Source organism: Vespa velutina, chromosome 5 (assembly GCF_912470025.1).
Source record: "Vespa velutina chromosome 5, iVesVel2.1, whole genome shotgun sequence".
Classification (NCBI taxonomy): domain Eukaryota; kingdom Metazoa; phylum Arthropoda; class Insecta; order Hymenoptera; family Vespidae; genus Vespa; species Vespa velutina.
The window spans coordinates 3,204,978-3,227,254 of record NC_062192.1 but is presented as its reverse complement, the minus strand read 5'-3'; the positions used below and the strand labels follow the sequence as shown (position 1 = coordinate 3,227,254).

The 22,277-nt window shown below is 37.3% G+C and overlaps 1 protein-coding gene across 3 annotated transcripts in view; it reads left to right on the top strand.

Annotated features, from left to right (window-relative positions):
• The window catches only part of LOC124949487 (homeobox protein prospero-like), a 46,272-nt gene extending 30,049 nt beyond the window's left edge, over positions 1-16,223 (top strand). For 2 of the 3 annotated variants that reach the window (XM_047494586.1, XM_047494584.1), the window contains exons 4-5: positions 613-772; positions 1,730-16,223. In XM_047494586.1, coding sequence (XP_047350542.1) covers positions 613-772; positions 1,730-1,909 — 340 coding nt within the window. In that variant the 3' untranslated portion in view covers positions 1,910-16,223. The remainder of the gene's footprint in view (positions 1-612; positions 773-1,729) is intronic. The other variant, XM_047494585.1, reaches the window with a different exon arrangement.
• Positions 16,224-22,277: the final 6,054 nt, after the last annotated feature.

Below are 22,277 nucleotides of genomic sequence, written 5' to 3'. Positions count from 1 at the left end.
ATATACGTGTGTATGTTGTGCGTCTGTATGCGCGAGAGAAAGAAAGAGGGAGAGAGTATCGTACCTTCTTGGACGATACGCCGTAACGCGTTCTTAATAGTCTCTTTGAACCGTGTCGCTTGCCAGTCGACGAGGAGCTACGCGCAACGCTTTGCAACTTTTTCCCCTTCTTCCTCTTCCTCCTCTTCCTCTTCCTCCTCTTCCTCCTCCTCCTCCTCCTCCTCGTTTGTCAGCCCATCTTCCACCCTTACCTCCATAGCTTGCGTCAGACTACTTTTAGTATCGATCCTTAATTAATTATCGACGACATATTAGCATACTCTTTACCACGAAAGTCGAAGTTAAACGTCGGCAAGATGATCGTCGCCGAATAGTTCGTACGAACTCGATATAATTTCTATCCTGTTTCTCTTAAACTCTTCCTTCAACATCGACAATTCCTTGCAAATTCATTCAACATTAATCATTCAATCAACCAAAGTATGTTTAATAGTAAGACAGAAACTTCACAAGTTCTCACGATCCGTTCTTCATCGGTCTCTTTAATTAATTAATAAGTAAGATATATTTGAATTTTAACTCAAATCGATCCTATTTAACTTTTGATTTCAGGGAGTTCTATTACATTCAAATGGAGAAGTATGCGAGACAAGCGGTTTCGGAAGGCGTGAAAAACGCCGAAGACCTCCGAGTAGGAGGCGACTCCGAAATCTATCGGGTGCTGAACCTACACTACAACCGTAACAACCACATTGAGGTATGGGAACCCCAGGTGCGCAACACGAACACGCACACGATACATTTTCTTTTCATTTTGTTTATGCCTTTATTTTCGAATACGCGTCAAGTTAAGGAAAGAGAGAGAGAGAGAGAGAGAGAGAGAGAGAGAGAGAGAAAGAAAGAAGAGAAAACGAAAAACGAATCATCGTTCTTTTTATTAAATTTATCATCAATATTGAATTGTCGTTTGTCGAAAAGTTCAGGAAACATATTCTCTTAATTAGACGAAAAATGATCTCGATTTCGTCGATTATCCGATTCTTTACCATCGGAGCTTATCTTTTCATCTTCGATATGATTTAATTATTATAAATAACTAAGTTCCGTCTCCCTTTTACACATTATATATACCCGATATTATAACTGTAAAGCGATTATATACTATTATTTCCACGGGTGCTCTGAACCCAGCTATTTTCCGGTCCTTCGATTTCACGCCCGCCTATTTTACGCGAAATTACTCGCATTCGTTAATAATTGAAAGGCGCTAATTAAAATGCGAACCCTTCACCCGGCAAACAGCAGCATAGGCATTCGCGAAATAGCATTAACTTTTATCCTAGACTTCGTACCGATAAAACAATCGGAATTTCTTTTGCTATTGGACAAAAATGAAGAAAAAAAAAAAAAAAAAAAAAAAAAAAAAAAAAAAAGAAAAAAAAAAGAAAAAAGAAAAAAAATATAATAAAGAAAAAGAAAAAAGAATTATAAGTAATTAAGTAAAAGTTTTTGATTGTTGTTATAAAAATCGATTCTCCAATGGCATAAGTGTTTCATTAGAAAGAAAATGGCATACAAACTATTGATTAGAAATCGTACATCGAAGCCCAATTGCATGTTTCCTGAGTTATTTCGAATTCTTTTTTATATTTCATCAAATCTTACGTAAAAATACGATTGAGCCGAAATGAAAAAAAAAAAACTTACTTAGTATTTCGAACGTTTTCAGGTGCCGAGCAACTTCAGGTACGTGGTCGAACAGACGTTAAAGGAATTTTTCAAAGCGATCCAGGGTGGTAAGGACTCTGAGCAAAGCTGGAAGAAATCTATCTATAAGGTGATTTCGAGGCTGGACGACCCTGTACCAGAGTACTTCAAGAGTCCAAACTTCCTGGAGCAGCTTGAATGAATCAGGAGGTCGCGTGGCTCTTGCTCTTCGTGGTGCTCGGGGCCACCGACGCTAGACGGTTCCCAGTAATCAAAAGAACTAAAAGAAAAGGAAGATTGAAAACGGCCGAGATGAAGAGGAAGGATCGCCACCACCAGCAGCGTTGTCGTCATCGCCGTTCGAGGGACACTCGACTCCCTCGCACGTACACGTTCAGGTATCCTAAAATAACATATCGAAAAACGAAGCTGAAATGGCGAGGAGTTAGAACGACGCGTTGTGAGAAAAGAAGGAAGAAGATGAGCGTCGTGAAATCCGTCGAAATCGGGAAATAATATAAAAGCGTACACGGACGAGATCGACCGACGAAGGATCAGGCTGTGACCTAATCGCGATATATCGTAAGATCGTATGAGGGAAATCATTAGGAGAGAATAAACGAAAAAGAACGAATACTTATACAAGAAAGAGTGAAAAAGAGTATTAGTCGATTTACTCGACGAATGACGAGAAACCGCGAGTCAACGATCGAGCACGAACAAAATTTTGAATTTCGATCGTGCTTGAGACTTTCTTTCGTAGGGTCTGTTTGTTAATGTAAAAAAAAAAAAAGGAGATAGAGAGAAACGAAAAAAAATGCATTATTATTACCCGCCTAACTTTTAAGTCTCTGATTCTTTCGAAATCGATGCGACGAATAGGAAGTAAGCCTTCGAGGACGGGACTGTATTCACGGGGAATGGTGAGTTGTTCTCGCCATTATTAAAAGAAAAAAATAAAAATAAAAAAAAAAAAATAAAAAGATAAATTAAAGAAAAGAAGTCACTGCTATCGAGGATCGATAGATGCGTGGAATATGTGGACGAATATCTCTCGGTGATCTCGAACAACTCGATGGATCATCTTCTGCTTTTCGAGAAATACCGGAAGAGGATCCTTCGACGATTCACCGAGAAACGATCCACGACGAATGGCTCTTCGTTGCCCTTCGTCCTAGATCGTTTCGACGGTGTGAACTAAAAGCAAGAAGAAAGAGAAAAAAGAATAAAAAGAAAACATTAGTAACAAAAAAGAAACTGTGGTCCAAAAATGTCGATCCACGTGGTCCACGCTTTTACGCGATCCTCGGAAAAAATACCTCAAAAATGAAAATCTTTATCTCGATGTAATGTCGATGGACGGAGAAAATTTTTGTTGTTTCGAAATTTTATCGTATCTTCGTCGTCCCCGGGAGTGCATGCCCGTTCGCGACGCATCATCGAAAAGGGCTAAAGGGGTAAAGGGGTGGCTTCTTTTGGGAACTAGCACGTACTACTTTACTTTGACGTACGAGATGAAACGCAACGCTGAGATATTTCTCTTAGAAAAAAAGAACAAAAAAAAAAAAGAAAAAAAAAAAAAAGAAAAAATTCAGAGAAGAAATGATCATGCGTGCGTGAGATCGACGACGTTATCCTTTAAGCTCTTCGTTCGCGAAGATCGCGCGAGTTCTAGTTGATCTCAACGATCAACGATGATGATCTCTCGATGTTTCTTCGTCAACGAACAAGACCAATTGAATTTAAGTTGTTAACAATCAATGACAAATAAATCGACGTGAAAATGCTTGGCCGGCATAAGAAGAAGTTCATCTTAAGAAAAGAGAGATCCAATTTCCTAAGAAATTTCGTTCTTCGCTTCTCGCGCTTCTTGCAATCGTTCGAACGATGCACGAGATTTTATCCCGATTATTAGTTTATATATATATATATATATATATATATATATATATATATATATATATATATGGTAAATATAATAATCGGGTTAGGCTAGTCGCGATAACGAGAGTACGAGTATTAAGAGCAAAGAGAGAAAAAGAGAAAGGGAGAGAGGGACAGAGAGATACAGATAGAGAGAAAGAAAGAGAGAAAGAGAAAGAAAGAGAAAGAGAGAAGCGATCTGACGTGGAAGAAACGAGCGTGCGCCGGCGATGTTGTCCTAAATATAGACGAAACTAAAGCTAATTAATTAATTAATTAAATGATTTTAATAACGCCGGTGCGTGCTAAAATTATATCTAAATATAAAAGTAGAGTTATATTGAACACTTATATAAAAGTATATATGTATATATACTTATATATATATGAAGATGAAGATATATATGTATATGTATACTCATACACATACACATGCATATAAAATAATAGATTTTTAATTCGAGAAAGGAATGCTGGCGCGACTGTTAGCATTTAACGAGTGAGGAGAATGCACGACGAAAGGGTCTCAACTTCTCGCGGACCCCTGTCTGTTCGTTGCACAGGCTGCGTTAAAAATACGAACAACGTCGTTTCTGCGTTCTCGTCGCTGCCTTTTTTTTCGCAAAAGAAAAACCTGTAGATACGGTACAACGTTAATATTAAAAATATTTCGGGTAGTAGCGAGTCCTGATATAATATAAGCACACTCCCAATCCCTCCTCACCACTTATCCCCCTCACCTTTATTACTGTCGCTATTACATGCACCATTATTATTATTATTATTATTATTATTATTATTATTATAGTTATTATTATTATTATTATTATTATTATTATTGTCTTCATTATCATCATACACAGACAGTACGATTATTATTATTATTAATCTTTATCAGTCTATGTACATGAGGATTTTATTAAGACCACGATTATAATAATAATTATTATATTATTATTATTATTATTATTATTATTATTATTATTATTATTATTATTATTATTATTATTAATATTATGATTATCCTCATTATCGCGGTCGATTTAGTTAATTTTAAATTAGGTCCGTTAGTTCGACTCTATGCCAACGGTTCTTAATGTTTTTGTTTCTCGAACTCGATTGCTTATTTCCTCTTTACCTTTAACGCTTCTTCCAAAAAATTGTACATCCCCAATCCTAATATTACGCTGTATCTTTTCACTACACGTTTAGTTATTGCATTATTATTATTATTATTATTATTATTATTATTATTATTATTATTATGTTATTATTATTATTATTATTATTATTATTATTATTATTATTATTATTATTATTATTATATTATTACTATTATCATTGAAAATTATACCGGTAGCATGTGACGTGCAGTACACAAATACACTTTTTGCAAGCGGTGAGTCTTAACCTAGTCACAAATCAATATTTTTTAATTAATCGACGATCGATTTATTGATTATTTTATTTATTATTCACGACAATAAAACAAAGAAAAAAAAATTGAATTTAATTTGAATTTTAATTTGTCGATTACCAAAATATTTTTCTTTTGCGTTTATTTCTAATATCCTGAGTTTCTTCGAAAAGAGCCGGCCGATAAAAGAAAAAAATTCCTCGCTTCCGAATGTTCCATATAAGTTATTATCGACTGCCAACCCGGCCTACCTTTATGCGAAGTCGACAAAAATTTGGTTCATAAAGATCGACGAAGATGTCATCGAGGTTCAACCCAAGGATTTGGAGATTATAGATCGCAAATAAAAAGAAGCTTTTTTTGTGTAAAATGAAAAAGAAAATAAATGTTAATGACGAAAGCGGATCTAGAAACGGTCGAATTAAAAAGGGATAAACGAAAATTTCGATTCGTAAATACTCAACTTTGGCCTAAACTAAGTGGCTACTTATTTTCTCGGCGTTGGCCTAAGATTTTGGTCTAACTATTTATGAATGAAGAAACGTGGGCGCTATTCTTGCTTGATTTTCAGAAATGAAATGAAGTTGTTTGAAATCTTCGATCGACAATTGATTTCGATCTCTTATAACAGGGTGGCTCGATATATCTCGTTGGTCGAAAAGAAAAAAGAAATAAAACGTCCTTGCTTCGCATATTATTACGACAGTTTCCTTCTCCTTTTTTTCCTATAAAACGGATTCGCAACGCTCTGCCGGCGTAAATAGGAAAAAAAAAAAAAAAAAAGAAATGATTCATCGTACAATGATTACGTCTATATGCTTCTACGTTGCACTCGTCTTTCTACGATACTCGAACCTCGTTGAAAAATCGTCCTACAAGAAAAAGAAACCGTGACAAATTTTATTCGTGCGTTATCACATTGGCCTTACGAAATATTTAATCGTTGAACGTATTCATTGAATAATTAATTTTTTTCCCAAGTTATTTAATAACGATTTGAGCTGCTTTGCACTTTCACGTCGATAAACGTCCATATGATTATCTTATCGTCGATAAGAACTTGACCATTAAACATTTCGGTATTGATATTTATTCTGCAAAAGCCTTGACGTATTTCAGGACAAAGAACATAAAAATATAACGAACAACACTAGCCCCAATTATAATCTTAAAACATTATTTGCAACAACTTGTCGATTTCCACGATACACATATGCACATACACATATAGACACGATCTATTGACTACTTTCTTATTTTATTCAATTAGTACGTACTTGATGAAACCTTGACAATCATAAAAATTTCTCCTAACGATTGCTTTAATAATATTTTTAAATAACGATACAAATAATTTTACGTGGTTCAGACTCGTCAATAAAAAAAAAGAAAAAAAGAAAAGAGCAAATTTAATAATATTTAATATAACCGGATCTCTCTCGTTAATTTTTTTTTTTTTTTTTAAACTCGAGAGCTAAAAACGCAAATTGATCTAAATTAAATTAAATTAAAACACTAATTAAATTAAAATAATAACCAAAAATATCTTTGTCCTGATGATATAAAAAATGACAGACCTTAATACTGTAAGATCTTCTTGACTCAATCGAAGAGAAAAAATAATAATAATTATTCAATATGAGAAAACGGGGTTGCTCCTTTTCGCGTGATTCTTCGAGGTGGTCGTCCATCGATCGAGAATCGAGAGAAATTATTTATGAAAAGCGAAAATTTTTAAAAATAATGAAAAGAAAAGAGAGAAAACTCTAAGAGACGGAAACACACAAAGAGAAATGAAGAGAGAGAGAGAGAGAGAGAGAGAGAGAGAGAAAGAGGCACCAAACGAATAACAAGGAAAGAAAGAAAGATAGAAAGAAAAAGCCTTTCGCCGAGACGATATCATTCAAGTCTCCCCTTTCGAAGACTCGTTGAAAGGAGAAAGAGAGAGATACATAGAGAGAGAGAGAGAGAGAGAAAGAGAGAGAAAGAGAGAGAGAGAAATAGAGAGAGAGAGAGAGAGAGAGAGAGAGAGAGGAAAGAGAAGGGGACCGTAAACTCTTTGTCATCCGATCGACGCTGTCAATTTTATCGACGAGTTGTCGTCCTTCGATGATCGAGAGTTACGGAAAAAGGACGTAGAAAAGTTCGCGTACTGCGTACGCCACGAGAAAGGGGAAAAAAGCGAAGGAAAATCGTGGAAAAGCAACGATCGGACTCTCTCGACGATTTTACGGATGCGCGACGTCTACTACACCGACACACAGACACATACTCATCTATCTACGAACGGACGATAAAAGGAGACGATAAAGTGAAAAAGATGTGAATAAAGAGATAGAGATCGAACGGCGTGAAGGAACGTTTGTATTTCCTCGGTCGGTGGCGAAAAATTGAGATCCATATGTAAATTCTATTAAGAAGAAAATAAATTGAAATATAGGTCGATCGAGACTCGCCGTTAATTAACATTTTTTGACGCGACTGGGCCGAAGCGTGAAGACCGAGCACACGGGACAAGAAGAAACGCGATAATAAACATTATACTGAGAGAAAGAGAAAACGAGTGATAGAGAGAGAGAGAGAAAGAAAGAGAGAAAGAGAATAAGAGAGAAAGAGAGAGAGAGAGAGAGAGAGAGAGAGAGAGAGAGAGAGAAAGGTAGAAAGGAAGAGAAATAGGAAGGAAGGAAATGACAAAGAATAATGTGTAAGAGGCGGAAAGAATAATAAGCATACGTACATACATAAATGCGTAAGTTTTAAGAAGGCGTAAGCAGAACTAAGTAATAGTATCTAACGTTAACACTTGCAAGCTATTAATTATTATATTATCGATTAATTAAAGATATAAAAAAAAAAAAAAAACAAACCGAGCGGAAGGTCGTATCACGCTAGGATGAAGAATACCTACTTAAGATTAATGAAAGAAAAAAAAAAAAAAGACACACACTAATAAACTAATTATTATTGTACGATTATATTATATTATTATTACGAATATGACTATCGAGTTCGAGATTAAGTCGTGATAAAGAAATAAACTGAGAGAAAGGAAGTGAGATAGAAAGAAAGAAATAGATCACAAGAGAACGAACGAATGAAAGAACGAACGAACGAACGAACGAATGAACGAATGAACGAACGAATGAGCGAATGTATTAGAGAGGGGAGAAAGATCGAATGTAAGCGAGAGTGAAAGAAAAAGAAACGGGAGAAAGAACGAGGGAGGAAAAAAAGTCGAGTGTTCGTATGAGTGCGAACGAAAGTGAAGAAGCGAATGAGAGAGTGAAAGAATGATAGAGCGAGAGACAGCGCGCGCGAAAATTCTTTGTAAGTTCATTGAGAATAATAATTCCTCAAACTATTAGGATCATAATTAGGGTTAACTTAATCGGTGAATGCGCGATAGCGGAAGCGACGAGGCTATATACAGATATGAAAGGGGGGAGGAAGCGACAGAGAGATGAAACTTTTTCTCCGTAGAATTGCAACGACTCGTTAATCGCGTCTTTCGATTTTTTTTTTCGCGTGTGCGCGCGTGATACACACATTGAGAATTAAAATAAAAATAAAATTAACCAATAATAATAATAATAATAGGAAGATGAAGAACATGCGAATCGAGGAGGGAAAACGCGTGAATGGGACAAGGGTGTCTGCGAGAGAAAAAAAGGATAGTCGAAGAATTAAGAGAGAGAGAAAGAGAGAGAGAGAGAGAGAGAGGGAGAGAGAGAGAGAAAAGGAGAATATATATAATATATATCGCGTGCGTACGCCAAATAAAAAAAAAAAAAAAAAAGAAAAAAAGGAGAAAAGAAATAAAAACTAATTGTTAGCACCGAGTGAGCAAAACTTTTCTGTGTGATAATCTCGTAGTACACGTAGCGCGTTAAGTCTACTATACGTTTTCAGTAGGAAAACTAAAGGTGTGAAATGGAATTTTTTTTCTTCGGTAAATTCGGGATTGTAAGACGAGCGTGAAGCTTTCGAGTATTCGTTTACCTTCTTTTCTTTTTTTTTTTCTTTTTTTTCTTTTTTTTCTTTTTTGATCATTTTATATTCCGAGAGGCCATGATAAAGGGGAGAATAATTTTTATCGAGATTTTACTCGAAGCATCTCTTCGACGCTTCGACGTAATGACATATCATCATTAATATTGTTATCGCAATTGATTGTTATCGCAATTGATTGTTATCGAATGTTTCGTTGCAGATAGAAAGAGGAATTCGTCGATTACTCCGATTCCTCTGTATTATCTTCTAATTAATTAATAATATTAGGTACCTTCGATTCGTATTATTCATCCTCGACTTTGGTTCCCAAGGATAAATGGACGACGATTTTCCGTATAGAAATTCTCACATAAATGATATTTTACAGAATGACGAGTCGCAGTCGATACTCCTGCCTCGTCGACACACTTTCTTTTCGCGTCGATGCCCAACGGTTATACGCTATATGTATTTGATAAGAGAATGAACGAGTAGAAGAAGAACGAATAATTATTTCTTAGACCGACGATACGTTCGATCAATCCTTCAAATGCTTTGATTTGCAGGCCACCCGACGAGAGGCTGTCGATACTCCAGCTCTCGATTTACCTGCGATCATAGTATATACATTATATATATATATATATATATATATATATATATATATATATATATACTTCCATATATACATAATGTTAACGAATAATTTACGTGCCTTGGAACCATAGTCGATGCATAATGAACGGATCACGTTTTTCCTCTTAACTCGATATCGGAAGCCTCTCAGGATAGCGACATACTTTGGAAGATTCACGCGAGTAAGCTGAATTGCAGGATTGGACGAGTGGGTGAGAGGGAGGGTGGGATAGGTCGAAGGTTATTTAGGAAGAAAAAGGTGTGCGCAAAAGAGAGAGAGAGAGAGAGAGAGAGAGAGAGAGAGAGAAAGAGAGAGAGGAAAAGTGAAAGAATGCGTGTATGCCGAGGATGAGAGAAATGTAGAAGCATAGAAGGGAGCCAAGTGTCCTTGATGCGACCGTCGTTGAAGCCACGAAATCTCGCGATCTCAACAGGTGATTTTTTTTATTCGAACGGATGATACATTTAAAGAAATGGATATTATATGTATAAAACAAAAAAAAAAAGAATGGAAAGAGAAAAGTTGAGAGAGTACGAGGGAAAAAGTCACGACTGATAAGAAATCCGTGTTAATTGTGATTTCGGAACTGAGTTCGGAGCCACGGGCGAGACACGTTCGGCGCAAACCGATCCTATAGAATGAGAGAGAAAGATAGAGAGAGACAGAGAGAGAGAGAGAGAGAGAGAGAGAGAGAGAGAGTTAGAGAGAGAGAGAGAGAGAGAGAGAGAGAGAGAAAGAAAGAAAGAAAAAGAAAGAGAGAGTGAAAGAGAGAGAGAGAGAGCAAATGGATTAGAGAGAAAGAGAAAATGTGAATGTACGTCTACGTATGCTCGCGTGGTAGAGGAAAAACGAGAGGAAGATGTGAAATTGTGGATGAAAGTGAGTTTAAGTGTTGAGAGGTGAAATTAAGGGAGAAAAAAGAGAAATCGTAAAAATTATACAGAGAGAGAGAGAGAGAGAGAGAGCCGGCCTCCTTGACTACCGGGAGGCCCGCGATATATGTATTGTAGAGATCGTCTAGGAAAAAAATGATAAACTAGGTGAAACTTGAAAACTAGGAGAAAATTATTAGGCCAGTTGTGTAAGTATAATAAGATTATCGCGGAGTTCTTACTCCACCCCATCCTTTTCGTGCACGATACTTTTTCGGCAATTCTTTCGGACTTGAGAGAAATTGTATGAATGAGAGAATGATGAATCGTATATGAACGAAATGAAGAACGAACGAAGAAGAGAGAAAGAAAAAGAGAGAAAGAGAGAGAGAGAGAGAGAGAGAGAGTAAGAGAGAGAGAGAGAGAGAGAGAGAGAAAGAGAGAGTAAGAGAGAGAGAGAGAGAAAGATTGGAGAAAATAAATTTTAACTAGAGAAGGAGACACAAAATCGAAGGATCCATCATGGTCCGTTATCCGACTCAGTGGCGCTATCAGGGATAGAAAGGAAGATGCGAATGAGTTAGAATGATAGAGTAAGAAAGAGATAGAAAGAGGAAGAGTCGATTGCACAGAAGCAAGGAAACATATGTGCATATATACGGAATGGCAGATACATAAAGTGTCAGTATATCCATCCATCTATCCAACCCTTCAATCACCTCGAGTAAAATGGCAGGAACGAAAATCATAAAGCACGTATCAGAGCAAGAATGTAGAAAATGTTATCGAAGAGATAAGCCTGGCAAATTCCGTTTGGAAATGGAATTTCTGTCGGGGCTGTTTCAGTCTTCCTTCACCATCATGCTCTAACGTGTTTTTTTTTTCTCAATTTTCTTTTTGTTTTATTCTCCTTCCTCAACTAAAGTTCGATAGAAAATAATATAATATTTTAACAAAAACTGTTCTAGATACGTTCCCATTCGAGCTTTTTCCCGTTAACCCTCCTAAAAAAAAAAAAAAGAAAAAAAAGAAAAAAAAAAGAAAAAAAAAAGAAAAAAACAATTCAGAACGTTTACTTTTCCAATTTATTCCTTCCGTAATTTCTAATACAATTCTATATTCTATGTTAATAAATAAGATGAAAAAGATAGAATATTATTTATCTATAGAAAGAACGAAAGAGAGAGAGAGAAAGAGAGAGAGAGAAAGAGAGAGAGAGAGAGAGAGAGAGAGAGAGAGAGAAAATAGGAAGCGAATGCACGCGTGTACCGAGAAGAGCACACACGAGACGAAAAATGTGAATAATGTTAAATGTCGATATTCCTGGAGAGTGTTACTCGCACATAACGTCTCAGCCAGTAGTCGTGTTAGGTTATATACGTATTATCGTTGTAGGGAATTGTAGGTGTATTTAACGAAAGAAGAAAGAACAGAAAAAAAGAGAAAGAGAGAGAGAGAGAGAGAGAGAGAGAGAAAGTGAAAGAGATAGAGAGAGAGAGAGAGAGAGAAAGAAATAAGGGACAAAAATTATTAAGACACCTATTTAGTGAAGAAATGAAGGATGCGAGGATGAGCATTAGGCAAGTCAGAAGAAAGAAAACAAGTAAAAACCCTACGTCGATGTGTGAGGATGTGAGCTAGATCGCCGCGTTGAGTCCAATGAAGTCCTCAGTGATATGCAATGGAGACCCTTCGGAATAAAGGAAGAAAGAGCATCCGACCGACAGTCTCGTCGACCATATTCGTCTCTTAGAGAAAATCGAACGACGTCATCGATAAATGACGCGAATAATTAACGATCGATGTGTATATATATTTATACCTATCGGAGCAGTTAGTATATATGAATATATGTATAAGCTCGTATATGTATATTTATATATATACCAATATTATATTCTATAATATACTATATATCAGATGCAGGACATGCACTCGAAGCCCAATCGTTCCTGTTACATTGGCAAACGTAACGATAAACGCTGATTTTTTCCGCTAAACTTCAGAAATCTTTCATTAATGAGAAGCGTTTATAAACCTATCGATGGACGAATTTGACGACTTGCTCGGTCGGCTGGAACGTCTTGTGGGAATTGTTTTTCTGCGCTCCGGTTGGTCGACTTTAGACCCAAATCTGGAGCACCATTGTGACACTAGCGAGTACATTTTAAAATCCGAAGCTCTGTCTCTTAATATCCATAAAAATCGTCTATCAGAACGATTAAAACAATACATCTTACTATATCCTGATACATTTTATCATCAATTTTCTTTTCCTTCATGATCTACGTGAAAGGAATCGATTAAAACAATTGATATTTAAAAATACACAAGTTTCTTCAATGTTCATTGATTTTTCTGTATATTTAAAAAATATATTGCTATAGTCATAATAACGACTAAAAATAATCTTTATGAGATTTGAAATATTGGCCAATTAAAAATTGTACTTAGTAAATCATTTTCCTCTTACGTGGTTCATGAAACGATTTAAAGCCGGATTCAGTTTTCCAAAAAGATACAGTGACCGATTGACGACATTCCTGTTTTCACACAATTGTCGTCTAAACAAATCCAAATAACGAGACAGAGTCCCGGATATGAAACCTAACTATTTTCATGAATGCATTACGATATTTAACGAGTAAGTATACTTACACATTTATAATACATATATAAAAAAATATATGTATATAAATATACTTGTGTATGTATACGCAATATGTATGTATGTATGTATGGATACCACTTTCGACACGACGATTAAGTTGATACGATTTTTCCGGCGTTTTACCCTTTTGTTGGACTTTCGACGAGGTAGAAAAGTTTTACGATTTGTCGATATCTTTGGTTTGCGCGCAAGACGATATACAGTGACGTGAAGGGGATACGAGCCTCGCTCGTATCAAGGAATGAAAGAAATAAAGAAAGAAAGAGAAAGAGAGAGAGAGAAAGAAAGAAAGAAAGAGAGAGAGAGAGAGAGAGAGATAGAGAGAGAGAGAGAGAGAGAGAGAGAAAGAGAAAAAAATTAAATTTTTTGGCAGACAACAAAAAGGCAGCTCTTAGAAAACGAGTTCGTATACCGAACCACACAACAAAAGGAAAGTGCTCAGCAAAAGTAATCGGCGAGCGAACGTCATCAGCCGCGAAGCAGCACACCCACACACACGCGTACATACCTACACTCGACCGAAATACACGCGCACGCACGCAAGCACGCAAGCAAGAGTACACGGAGAGTACACACGTACACGTACACGTACACGTACACGTACACGAACACGTAGAGACACGCAGTTCTTTCGGCCAGAACCTAAAAGACACATCAAGGAAAAAAGTACAAGTTTATCACGTTGCGCCTTAACGTTAAAATTAAAAGTTGATCAAAAGAGAGGAAAAAAAGTGAAAGCGTATTCTTAACCAAAATCGGCCTTAGTATATACTTTTCCAGGACATGTGAGAGACGCGAGATGGGCGATTTTCCATTTCTTCTCATCCTATACCATTCTCCTTTCTACCTTATCAACCTTTATGCCAATCTACATTTTCTCGCCCTACGTCTAGATAATATAAAGGAATATATTATATAAATATTATATCTCCACCGGCGGCGGGAAGTTTCGAAACCTCGCAGCTAACTCAGCAAACCACAGAACCATCGAAAAAAAAAAAAAAAATAGATTTTCCGTTCCCGCCGCGTCAGGTTGGAATTGAAATTTTTGGGATTCGCGTTCACGTTGAAAACAAAAAGAAATCGCCGTGGACGCGTAACCTTCGTTGTCCTTTTCGAACCTTTTCCTATTTCCCGAACCCTTTGCTCTAATAAATATAAACTCTTTCCTGCTTTCCCTTAAAAACCGAAAATCGCCCGTCGAGCTTTTCACGTTCCGACATACCCTCACGAACCCCCCTCCTACTACCCCTGCATAATATCCTTTCCAGAACAATAAAGAAAAACGATGGAAAACACACGATTCACCACCCATTCGTTGGAGAGAGACGAGAGACAATCGTCTCTCTCTCGCGTGAAAAAAAAAAAAAAAAGAAAAACACTTCCTGCATGTAACTAAGTAAGCGACAACGCGAGTGGACGGGTCACCCGGAAAATAAAAAAAAAATAAAAAAAGTTACAAAAAAAAAAAAGATATTAATTAAAGGGATAGGACGTTCGTTACCAAAAAGTAAAGGTATCGGAAAGGAATGAATAGAGTTGATCATCGAGATTAAAATCATAATTGAAGAAAAAGGAGAGAAAGAGAGAGAGAGAGAGAGAGAGAGGGAGAGAGAGAGAGAGAAAGAGTGAGAGAGAGAGAGAGAGAGAGATGGAAAGAAAACATTGGAATGGAAAGGATAATGCGAAAGGGCGGAAAAGGACGACTGTCGACTCGCCGTTCCCCGCGGCCGGGACAAGGAAAAAATTCGCCGAAAATCCGGGAAAATCGAATAGAGCAAATAGCCTGCACGAAAAGACATGCACATTCTATATACCTATACGTGTTATATGTATATGTATATAAAACCGAGGAGGAATCGACCACGTATTATCTCGTCGCGCAGATCCGCGGAATTTTTTTAACATCAGTCGTATTGCGATCGCATCTTTAAAGTAATAAAAGATAGAAAAGAAAAAAAGGTAAAGGAAAGGATAAAAAAAAGTGGAGATATGTATGATTGTCGTTATTCGCGTACGTTGCACGTCTTGGGACGCTCCGTTTATACGTGGCCGAATAAACTTAAAAAATAATAAACTCTGAATTGCTTGTATAAAAAGAAAAGAAAAAAGAAAAAAAAAAAAAAAGAAAAAGAAAGAAATAAATGAATAGAAATTTAAAAAGAAAATATCAAAGACTCAAATAAGATGCAGGAGCGAAATTTTAATTATAGTTTCAACAGATAAGATTATTTCTGATTGATGAAAATTATAAAAGTAAAAAATTGGAATTAAAAAATATAAATTTTGAATTTTTCGAGGAAAGAAATAAAAAAGAGAAACCGAAGCGTGTTCGTAGGATCAAAAAGTTTTTGTCTAAAGTTATAAATTAGATAATTATTAAAACAAAAAAAGAAAAAAAAGAAAAAAAAGAAAAAGAAAAAAAACAGAAAAAAGAATAAAAGAAAAAGAAAAAAAAATCCAATTTAATTCTATCTTTCATTATTGGTATAACACTCGTCAAAGTTCGGCTACGGTGCATAGAGCTATGTCCCATCGTCGGTGACGTCCGCGCGATCGGGCCAGCTCGTCTAACTCACATAGATATTAATCTAAGTAAATTAGATCGCGATCGTTCAGAGCAGAAATCGAGAGCAGCGTGATGTGACCATCGACGGACGACCGGATGGTGTTTCGGCAGCAATCTTCAATTCGTCATCATCGTTCTTTTCGTTCTTAAACAGACCATAGATGCATTATATTCACTAGAGATACGCACAGGAATTCGTTAGATATATTCATACCGGATAGAATCGAACGCCAAACGGTGCGCGATTTCGTTCGTTTGAAATAACGCACACGAGAACCCGCCCTTAACCTTCCGAAGAACTCACGATGATCCAACCGACCCGGTCCAATCCGACAGTTGATAAAACCGATGTTAACCGCTATAACTGGACATACGAGGCAATAACGCTATACGACGCAGGGACAACACACAATAAACAATCACGTTTATATCTATAATCAATACTTAGAAATAATTATTTCTTGCTAACACCGTGGCACATCGCTCGTATCCTCTTGAGATCAAAGATACGAGAAGAACAAGAAAAATGAATTGTTACTCTCGGATCTCAATATGATCTCATTTTAAAAGAGGAAGCAACGTTTGGCTTTTATCGGTGATGGATAAGAATGTTTTCACTTGGATGACATAACCGAAACGAAATCGTACGATCGTCGTCACTTTCGTCGTGTTCTCATCCACGACGAAAAATTCAATCATTATAATAAGAAACGCCAATGATAACTATTCCGACGATAATTATCGGCACGATCGTACGTACGTCGCAGAGTTAGGAAAAATTGATCGATACCCAAAAAATTGTATCGTTCCTTTTTCTCTGCTTACTTTGTCATTCCTCAAATGGTATGATTTTTGTTCGTTTCGGTAATTCAATTCACCGAAAAGACCGGCGTTCGCGAGACGATGCGATGAGCGATACTCCTCCGATGATCGATCCGTGAAGAAGCCGAACGTATGCAAATACGAAAGGAAATAAGGAACAAAGAAAGAAGAGAGAGAAGGAGAAACTCGGATAAGGATAATAACGATGAAAAGGAGGCCACTAGCGACGAACGATAGTCGCTGGCCCATGAGCGTGGGTAGAGCCGATCGACGTAACGTAAAACCCAAAAAAAAACGTAACTCTAAACGAATAATCGATGGAAACCGAGCACGCCGCTATATATATATATATCTAATATATAAAAACAGAACAGCGAAAGGATATCAAAAAGGCTTACATTATCGGGATGAATAAAGCAAAAAACAAAAGAAAAAAAACAAAAAAACAAAAAAAGCACAGAAAAAAGAGAAAAAGAAACGAAAAGAAAAGAAAAGAAGAACAGAATAAAATGTAACCTATGTACTTAACAAAACAAAAATCGCAGAAAAAAAATGGAAAAGTGTTAAGAAAAAAATTAATTAATAGAAAATCGGAAACCTTGCCACTTGCAATTCGTTTTTAAGACGCGACGCGTTCAAAGCAATTCGCACGACGTACATACTATATGTATATACGAACAATCTTTGTAGGAAAAATGAAAAGGAGAGATAGAGAGAGTGAGAGAGAGAGAAAGAGAGAGAGAGAGAGAGAGAGAGAGAGAGAGAGAGGGAAAGCTTGCGCGAGAGAAAGAAAATCGGAGAGAAAGGGAAAAAAAGAAGAAGGAGAATGAAGCGAGAGAGAAAGAGAGAGAAAGAGAGAGAGAGAGAGAGAGAGAGAGAGAGAGAGAGAGAGAGAGAGAGAGAGAGAGAGAGAGAGAGAGAGAGAGAGAGAGAGAGTGAGCTGGGAGTAAGAGAGAATGCGTAATTCGTAATAAAAGAGATTTAACAAAAAGAGAGAATGAGCGAGAGAATCGGTGAAGCTGATCCGCTAATCGACATTCTGATTTTTCGCAGATTTTCGCGCGGGACAAGAGGTGTGTCCCCTCCGAGAACCTCATAACACCCGGTCCCCACTCCTGTAACTACTATCGCCATTACTTACCCCCACTCCTCCTTCTCCTTAACACCCATAATCCTTTCCACGTGGAAAAAGGTTTTGCTTCCAAGATCCGTAAAAAAAAAAAAAACGCGTTATTGAAACCTAATGAAACTATAAACTACCTAAACAATAATTATTAAACGATAAAGAAGGGTTAAGAGTATTTGATTAATTGAATTATACCTAACGATTAATTAAAAGTAACTAATGACTAATGATACTTAACGATAATATGATTAATGATATATAGTATAAACGGTACGAAACAACCCGGTACATGGCGGCTAACAAACCACCCACCGTGACCGGACGGTTCTTCCTGATCGATTCTCCGACGACGATATTATAAGAGAAAAAATGATAAGAGAGAAAAAGAGAAAGAGAGTCAGAGAGAGAGAGAGAGAGAGAGGGAGAGAGAGAGAGAGAGAGAGAGGGAAAGAGAGGAAGAGAAAGAAAGAATAAATAAATAAAATAAAAAAAAGAGACGTCGAGGATCAGACCGCGACGTCGCGATCGTCCTGAAAACAGAGTTCCTTCGTTTCTCCTGCGAGCGAGAACGAAGTGTCCAATAGGAGACGCTTTTTTCCAGGATAAGAATCGATAGAAGAACTGTCGCGCGTCCGAGTGGTCGTTTCTTACCCATCATTTATACGCTAGCTTGTAACTTGAAACTTAAGTGTAATAATGATGAAAATGATACATAGGGAAAAAAGGAACACGTATGTACGTACACGAGTATACACAACGTGAGAGCGCGAAAGGATACGCGAGATGTGAAAAAAAAAGAGAGAGAAAGAGAATAACACTTATTACACACACAAAAAAGTACACGGAGAATATACATACAACACAAGCATTAATGATACCTAATAATATAATTATATTATTGATATAAACTTACGATTATGAGCTATCCTAGTGGTATTATAACGACGACATAGTTGATTGATCTGTTTAATATTGAATGTCTGTAGATCACGGAGCGTTTGGAACTCTATGCTACACCCTTTCGATCATCGATCGAATGAATCCCACCCCTATACAATTTCCTCCTCCAATCTCCTCCAAGCCACGGAATTTCGATCCCACCTACCCCAAAAACAGCGCCCCAAATTATTCACGAGACATCATTTCTAAACGATCGTCGAACATCGATTGGTATGCTACCGCGATTGGTCAAATTAACCCTCGTGATAAAAAGAAAAGAAAAAAAAAAAAAAACGTGAAAAAAAGAAAAAAAAGAACCCGCGAAATTCATTAATAATATGATCGACGAAAACAAGAATAAGCACTGAGAAACAAAACCCTTCGTTTTTTTTTCTTGTTTTTTTTTTTTTTTTGTTTTTTTTTTTAAGGAAAAGAAAAAGAAACGAGCAAAGCTGAAGCTACCTCGAAAGTATCGCGCGAAGGATTGTTCTTCTTTTTGTTTTCGTGGCTTTTGAATAACCTGTTATGCGTATGCACGAGCAGTAAATTCGTACTACGAGCATGTTTTTACGAGACACAATCTTCCCCTCGAACTGCATTTTCCGTTCGAAATTTTCTCCGTACTCGCGCGAGCTACTCGCGACAATTAAAACGTTCACAGACAACCGGTTTTACGTTGATGTGAATACTTATAGCTATCAGAAAGCTCAACGTAGCTTTCTTTCGTTACTCATCTTCCGAGACAAGCTTGTACGAATACCTGCCGAGCATATGTCAAACCTCGTTAATTAATTTAAAGAAGTATTTTGGCTTAACGTTAATACGATTACGATACTATATCATCAGATATCAAAATCAATCAATGAACCTTCGAAAGGATCACTAATTAATTAACGATTCAAAAAGAAAAATTAAAGAAAGACAAAAACACGATTGATAAAGCGACAACCTTCGCGCGTGAATGATCGATAATAATACTTAGAGGAAGCATAAGCACGATCGAGATTAAAAGGTAAAGATAATAAAAAGTATGGAAAAAAGAAAAAAGAGAAGCGAGGCCTAGAAAAAGAAAATTCTGTGTGAAGAAATTCCTCCAAACCCCTCTGCCTCTGTTTTTTAGGCATACGTGTCGCGTGACGTCCATCGATAAGAATTAATCAAGAAGAAGAAAGAAAAAAGAAAAAATAAAAGGACAAAAAGATCAATCGAGCCGATATATTGTTTATCATAATAGCGTATATCCGATTATTTTAAGAAAAATAAATAATCCCGTTTGATACGGGATCAAACATTATTCTTCTCGATCGACGTCTCCGCCTGTAAATTCGCCTCTCTAATTGTTGAGTTTAAGTTTTATATATCAAGAACTTCATCGCGCAGATCGAGGATTCGATCGTTCGATGTCCTAGATCTCGCATGTTGTATCTTTGTACATTTTGCAAAACGTTCGTGATCTCAATGAGAGAGAATCGGACGACACTCTGTTTTTCCGTATTAACGATACGTTTTATCGCTAGTCAATCTTTTTAATGGAATCGCGTTCAGTGCCACTCCTTCCTCCCTATTCGAGTGGCCGGAACACGGTGATTCTCGAGATCTGTACGAAAAGAGTAAAATTGTTTTTGTTTTATCGGTTACATACTTTGACTTTACTGCTGTTGACTCGTTATCCAAGTTATGGAGACGAGAAGAGAAACGAGGCTGGTCCATCGTAAGTTAAAAAAAGAAAACGATTGTTTACCGTTCTGTTTTTCCTTATTTTCTATTTTTCCATTTAATTTCGTGAGGTGGAAGCGGCACTGTCACGGCTCTGATTACTATTCGGTGATGTCCGCGTTAAAACAAAATGGTTCATCGCCGGATGGCTATTGTACAGACTTCGCCGTTATCAGAGGGTAACACGGACAGTAGGGGAAAGCAGTATTAATGAATTAATTAGGGACGACCTTTAAGAGCCACGCATATTTAGTGGAACGCTCGTACGAACGTGATCAACTCATCGGAGACTCTATGTTATAATTTTTATTGTACAAAAACAATAATTGGCGATTTAAAAAAAGGAAAAAGATATTGCTAATTACACAATAATAAAATTCAATTCGATATTTGTTGATATTTAACGTTGAACATTGAAATGATCGAGGAGTCGATAGAACGATCGTACGAGCTTCGCTTCCTTCCACAACCATAAGCAATGTTTCCCTCTCCGACGAAATTCTTCGAATATCAAGAAGAAGAAATAAAACATGATACATTGAAACAAGCATTCTACACATGCACACACACGCACCTTTACACGCAGGTTCTTCGCGTTTTTGTCCTGGATTTAATGTACGTACAAGAATGGTCAATCTTTATGATCTATTACGAAAGATCGCGATAACCGCAAACCATCACAATTTAACGTGTAAATGATGCAGACAACGAGATGCCGCGCAGTGCACTCGTACAGCCTTCCCATCATTTCAACCGGATTTATGTTTTCTCAAACAAACGAAACGTCGACGAAACTTCTGTTCTGGCCGTGTCGTTACGATGATGTTATACAAATAATCGTACAGTATCGTGATCGTCGTTGATACTCCGGCGAATTACAAATAGTACAAAATAAAAAAAAAAAGACTGGTTCGCTTTTGGTCCGTACAACATGCGATCTTGGCCTTTATTATTATCATCATCGTTAGTCAAAGTCACAACCGGATTTCGTTGAACATCACTCGACAATCTCTCGATTTTTCCATATTAAACAGAGACCAAAGATCTTACAGATCAAATATTCCGATTTAACCGGTTTTAATTTAACCAAATTCCAGAACAACCATGTCCGATCGAATTCGTTGGATCCTGACCGTCTAGTACGTACGTTAATATCCAAAAGCCATCCTAAACCCTGAACCTGATCCCAGCAAAATGATAGTTCAGTTCGACCTGGGCAAAGTCAGGCGAGCGTCGGGCCGGCTCTCAATTTTGAAATAGCCATTTCGACTAAAAGCGAAAAAATGACAGACCCCCAAAACCCGATGCAATAGAGGAAGGCAACCGGATCAAAATAACCGCCACACGAATCAACAGTTTCTCGCGCGGGGCCCGGCCGCGGCTGCCATTAGATAACTCCGCTTAAGAAAAGGAAGAAAAAGGATTATCCTTGACCACCCTTTGTCCTTTCATATCCTAAATCCTTCAACCCTGATATTTCCTCCTCCCAAAACCCCGATCCTTTTCCTCTTACCTATCCACATCCAGGCTGTTAAAAGGCCAGGGACCTCAGAGGATATCTAAATAACTTTATTAGTTGCGGTAGCCTGTTAGCGCCGGGGGTGCATAAGTCCCTCGTGGGCCCGCAAAAAAAGAACGTCGCCAGGTTAGCCGCGGCCACGCAATCTGCGTGGATTCGGGTCCCGCGCCCACTCTCACTCACAGCACACACTGGGCCGACTCGTCCGATAGAATGTGCCTTCAGTGTTGATTTTATACGAAAAAAATACTAAAATTATACAAAGGGGCCCGACATAGACCGAACGCCCACCCAAAGCCTGACTGGTGCTCGCCCGCTGCCCATTTTTTTCATCCTCGACCGGTAACACGCAAAAGCACACAGGTACAA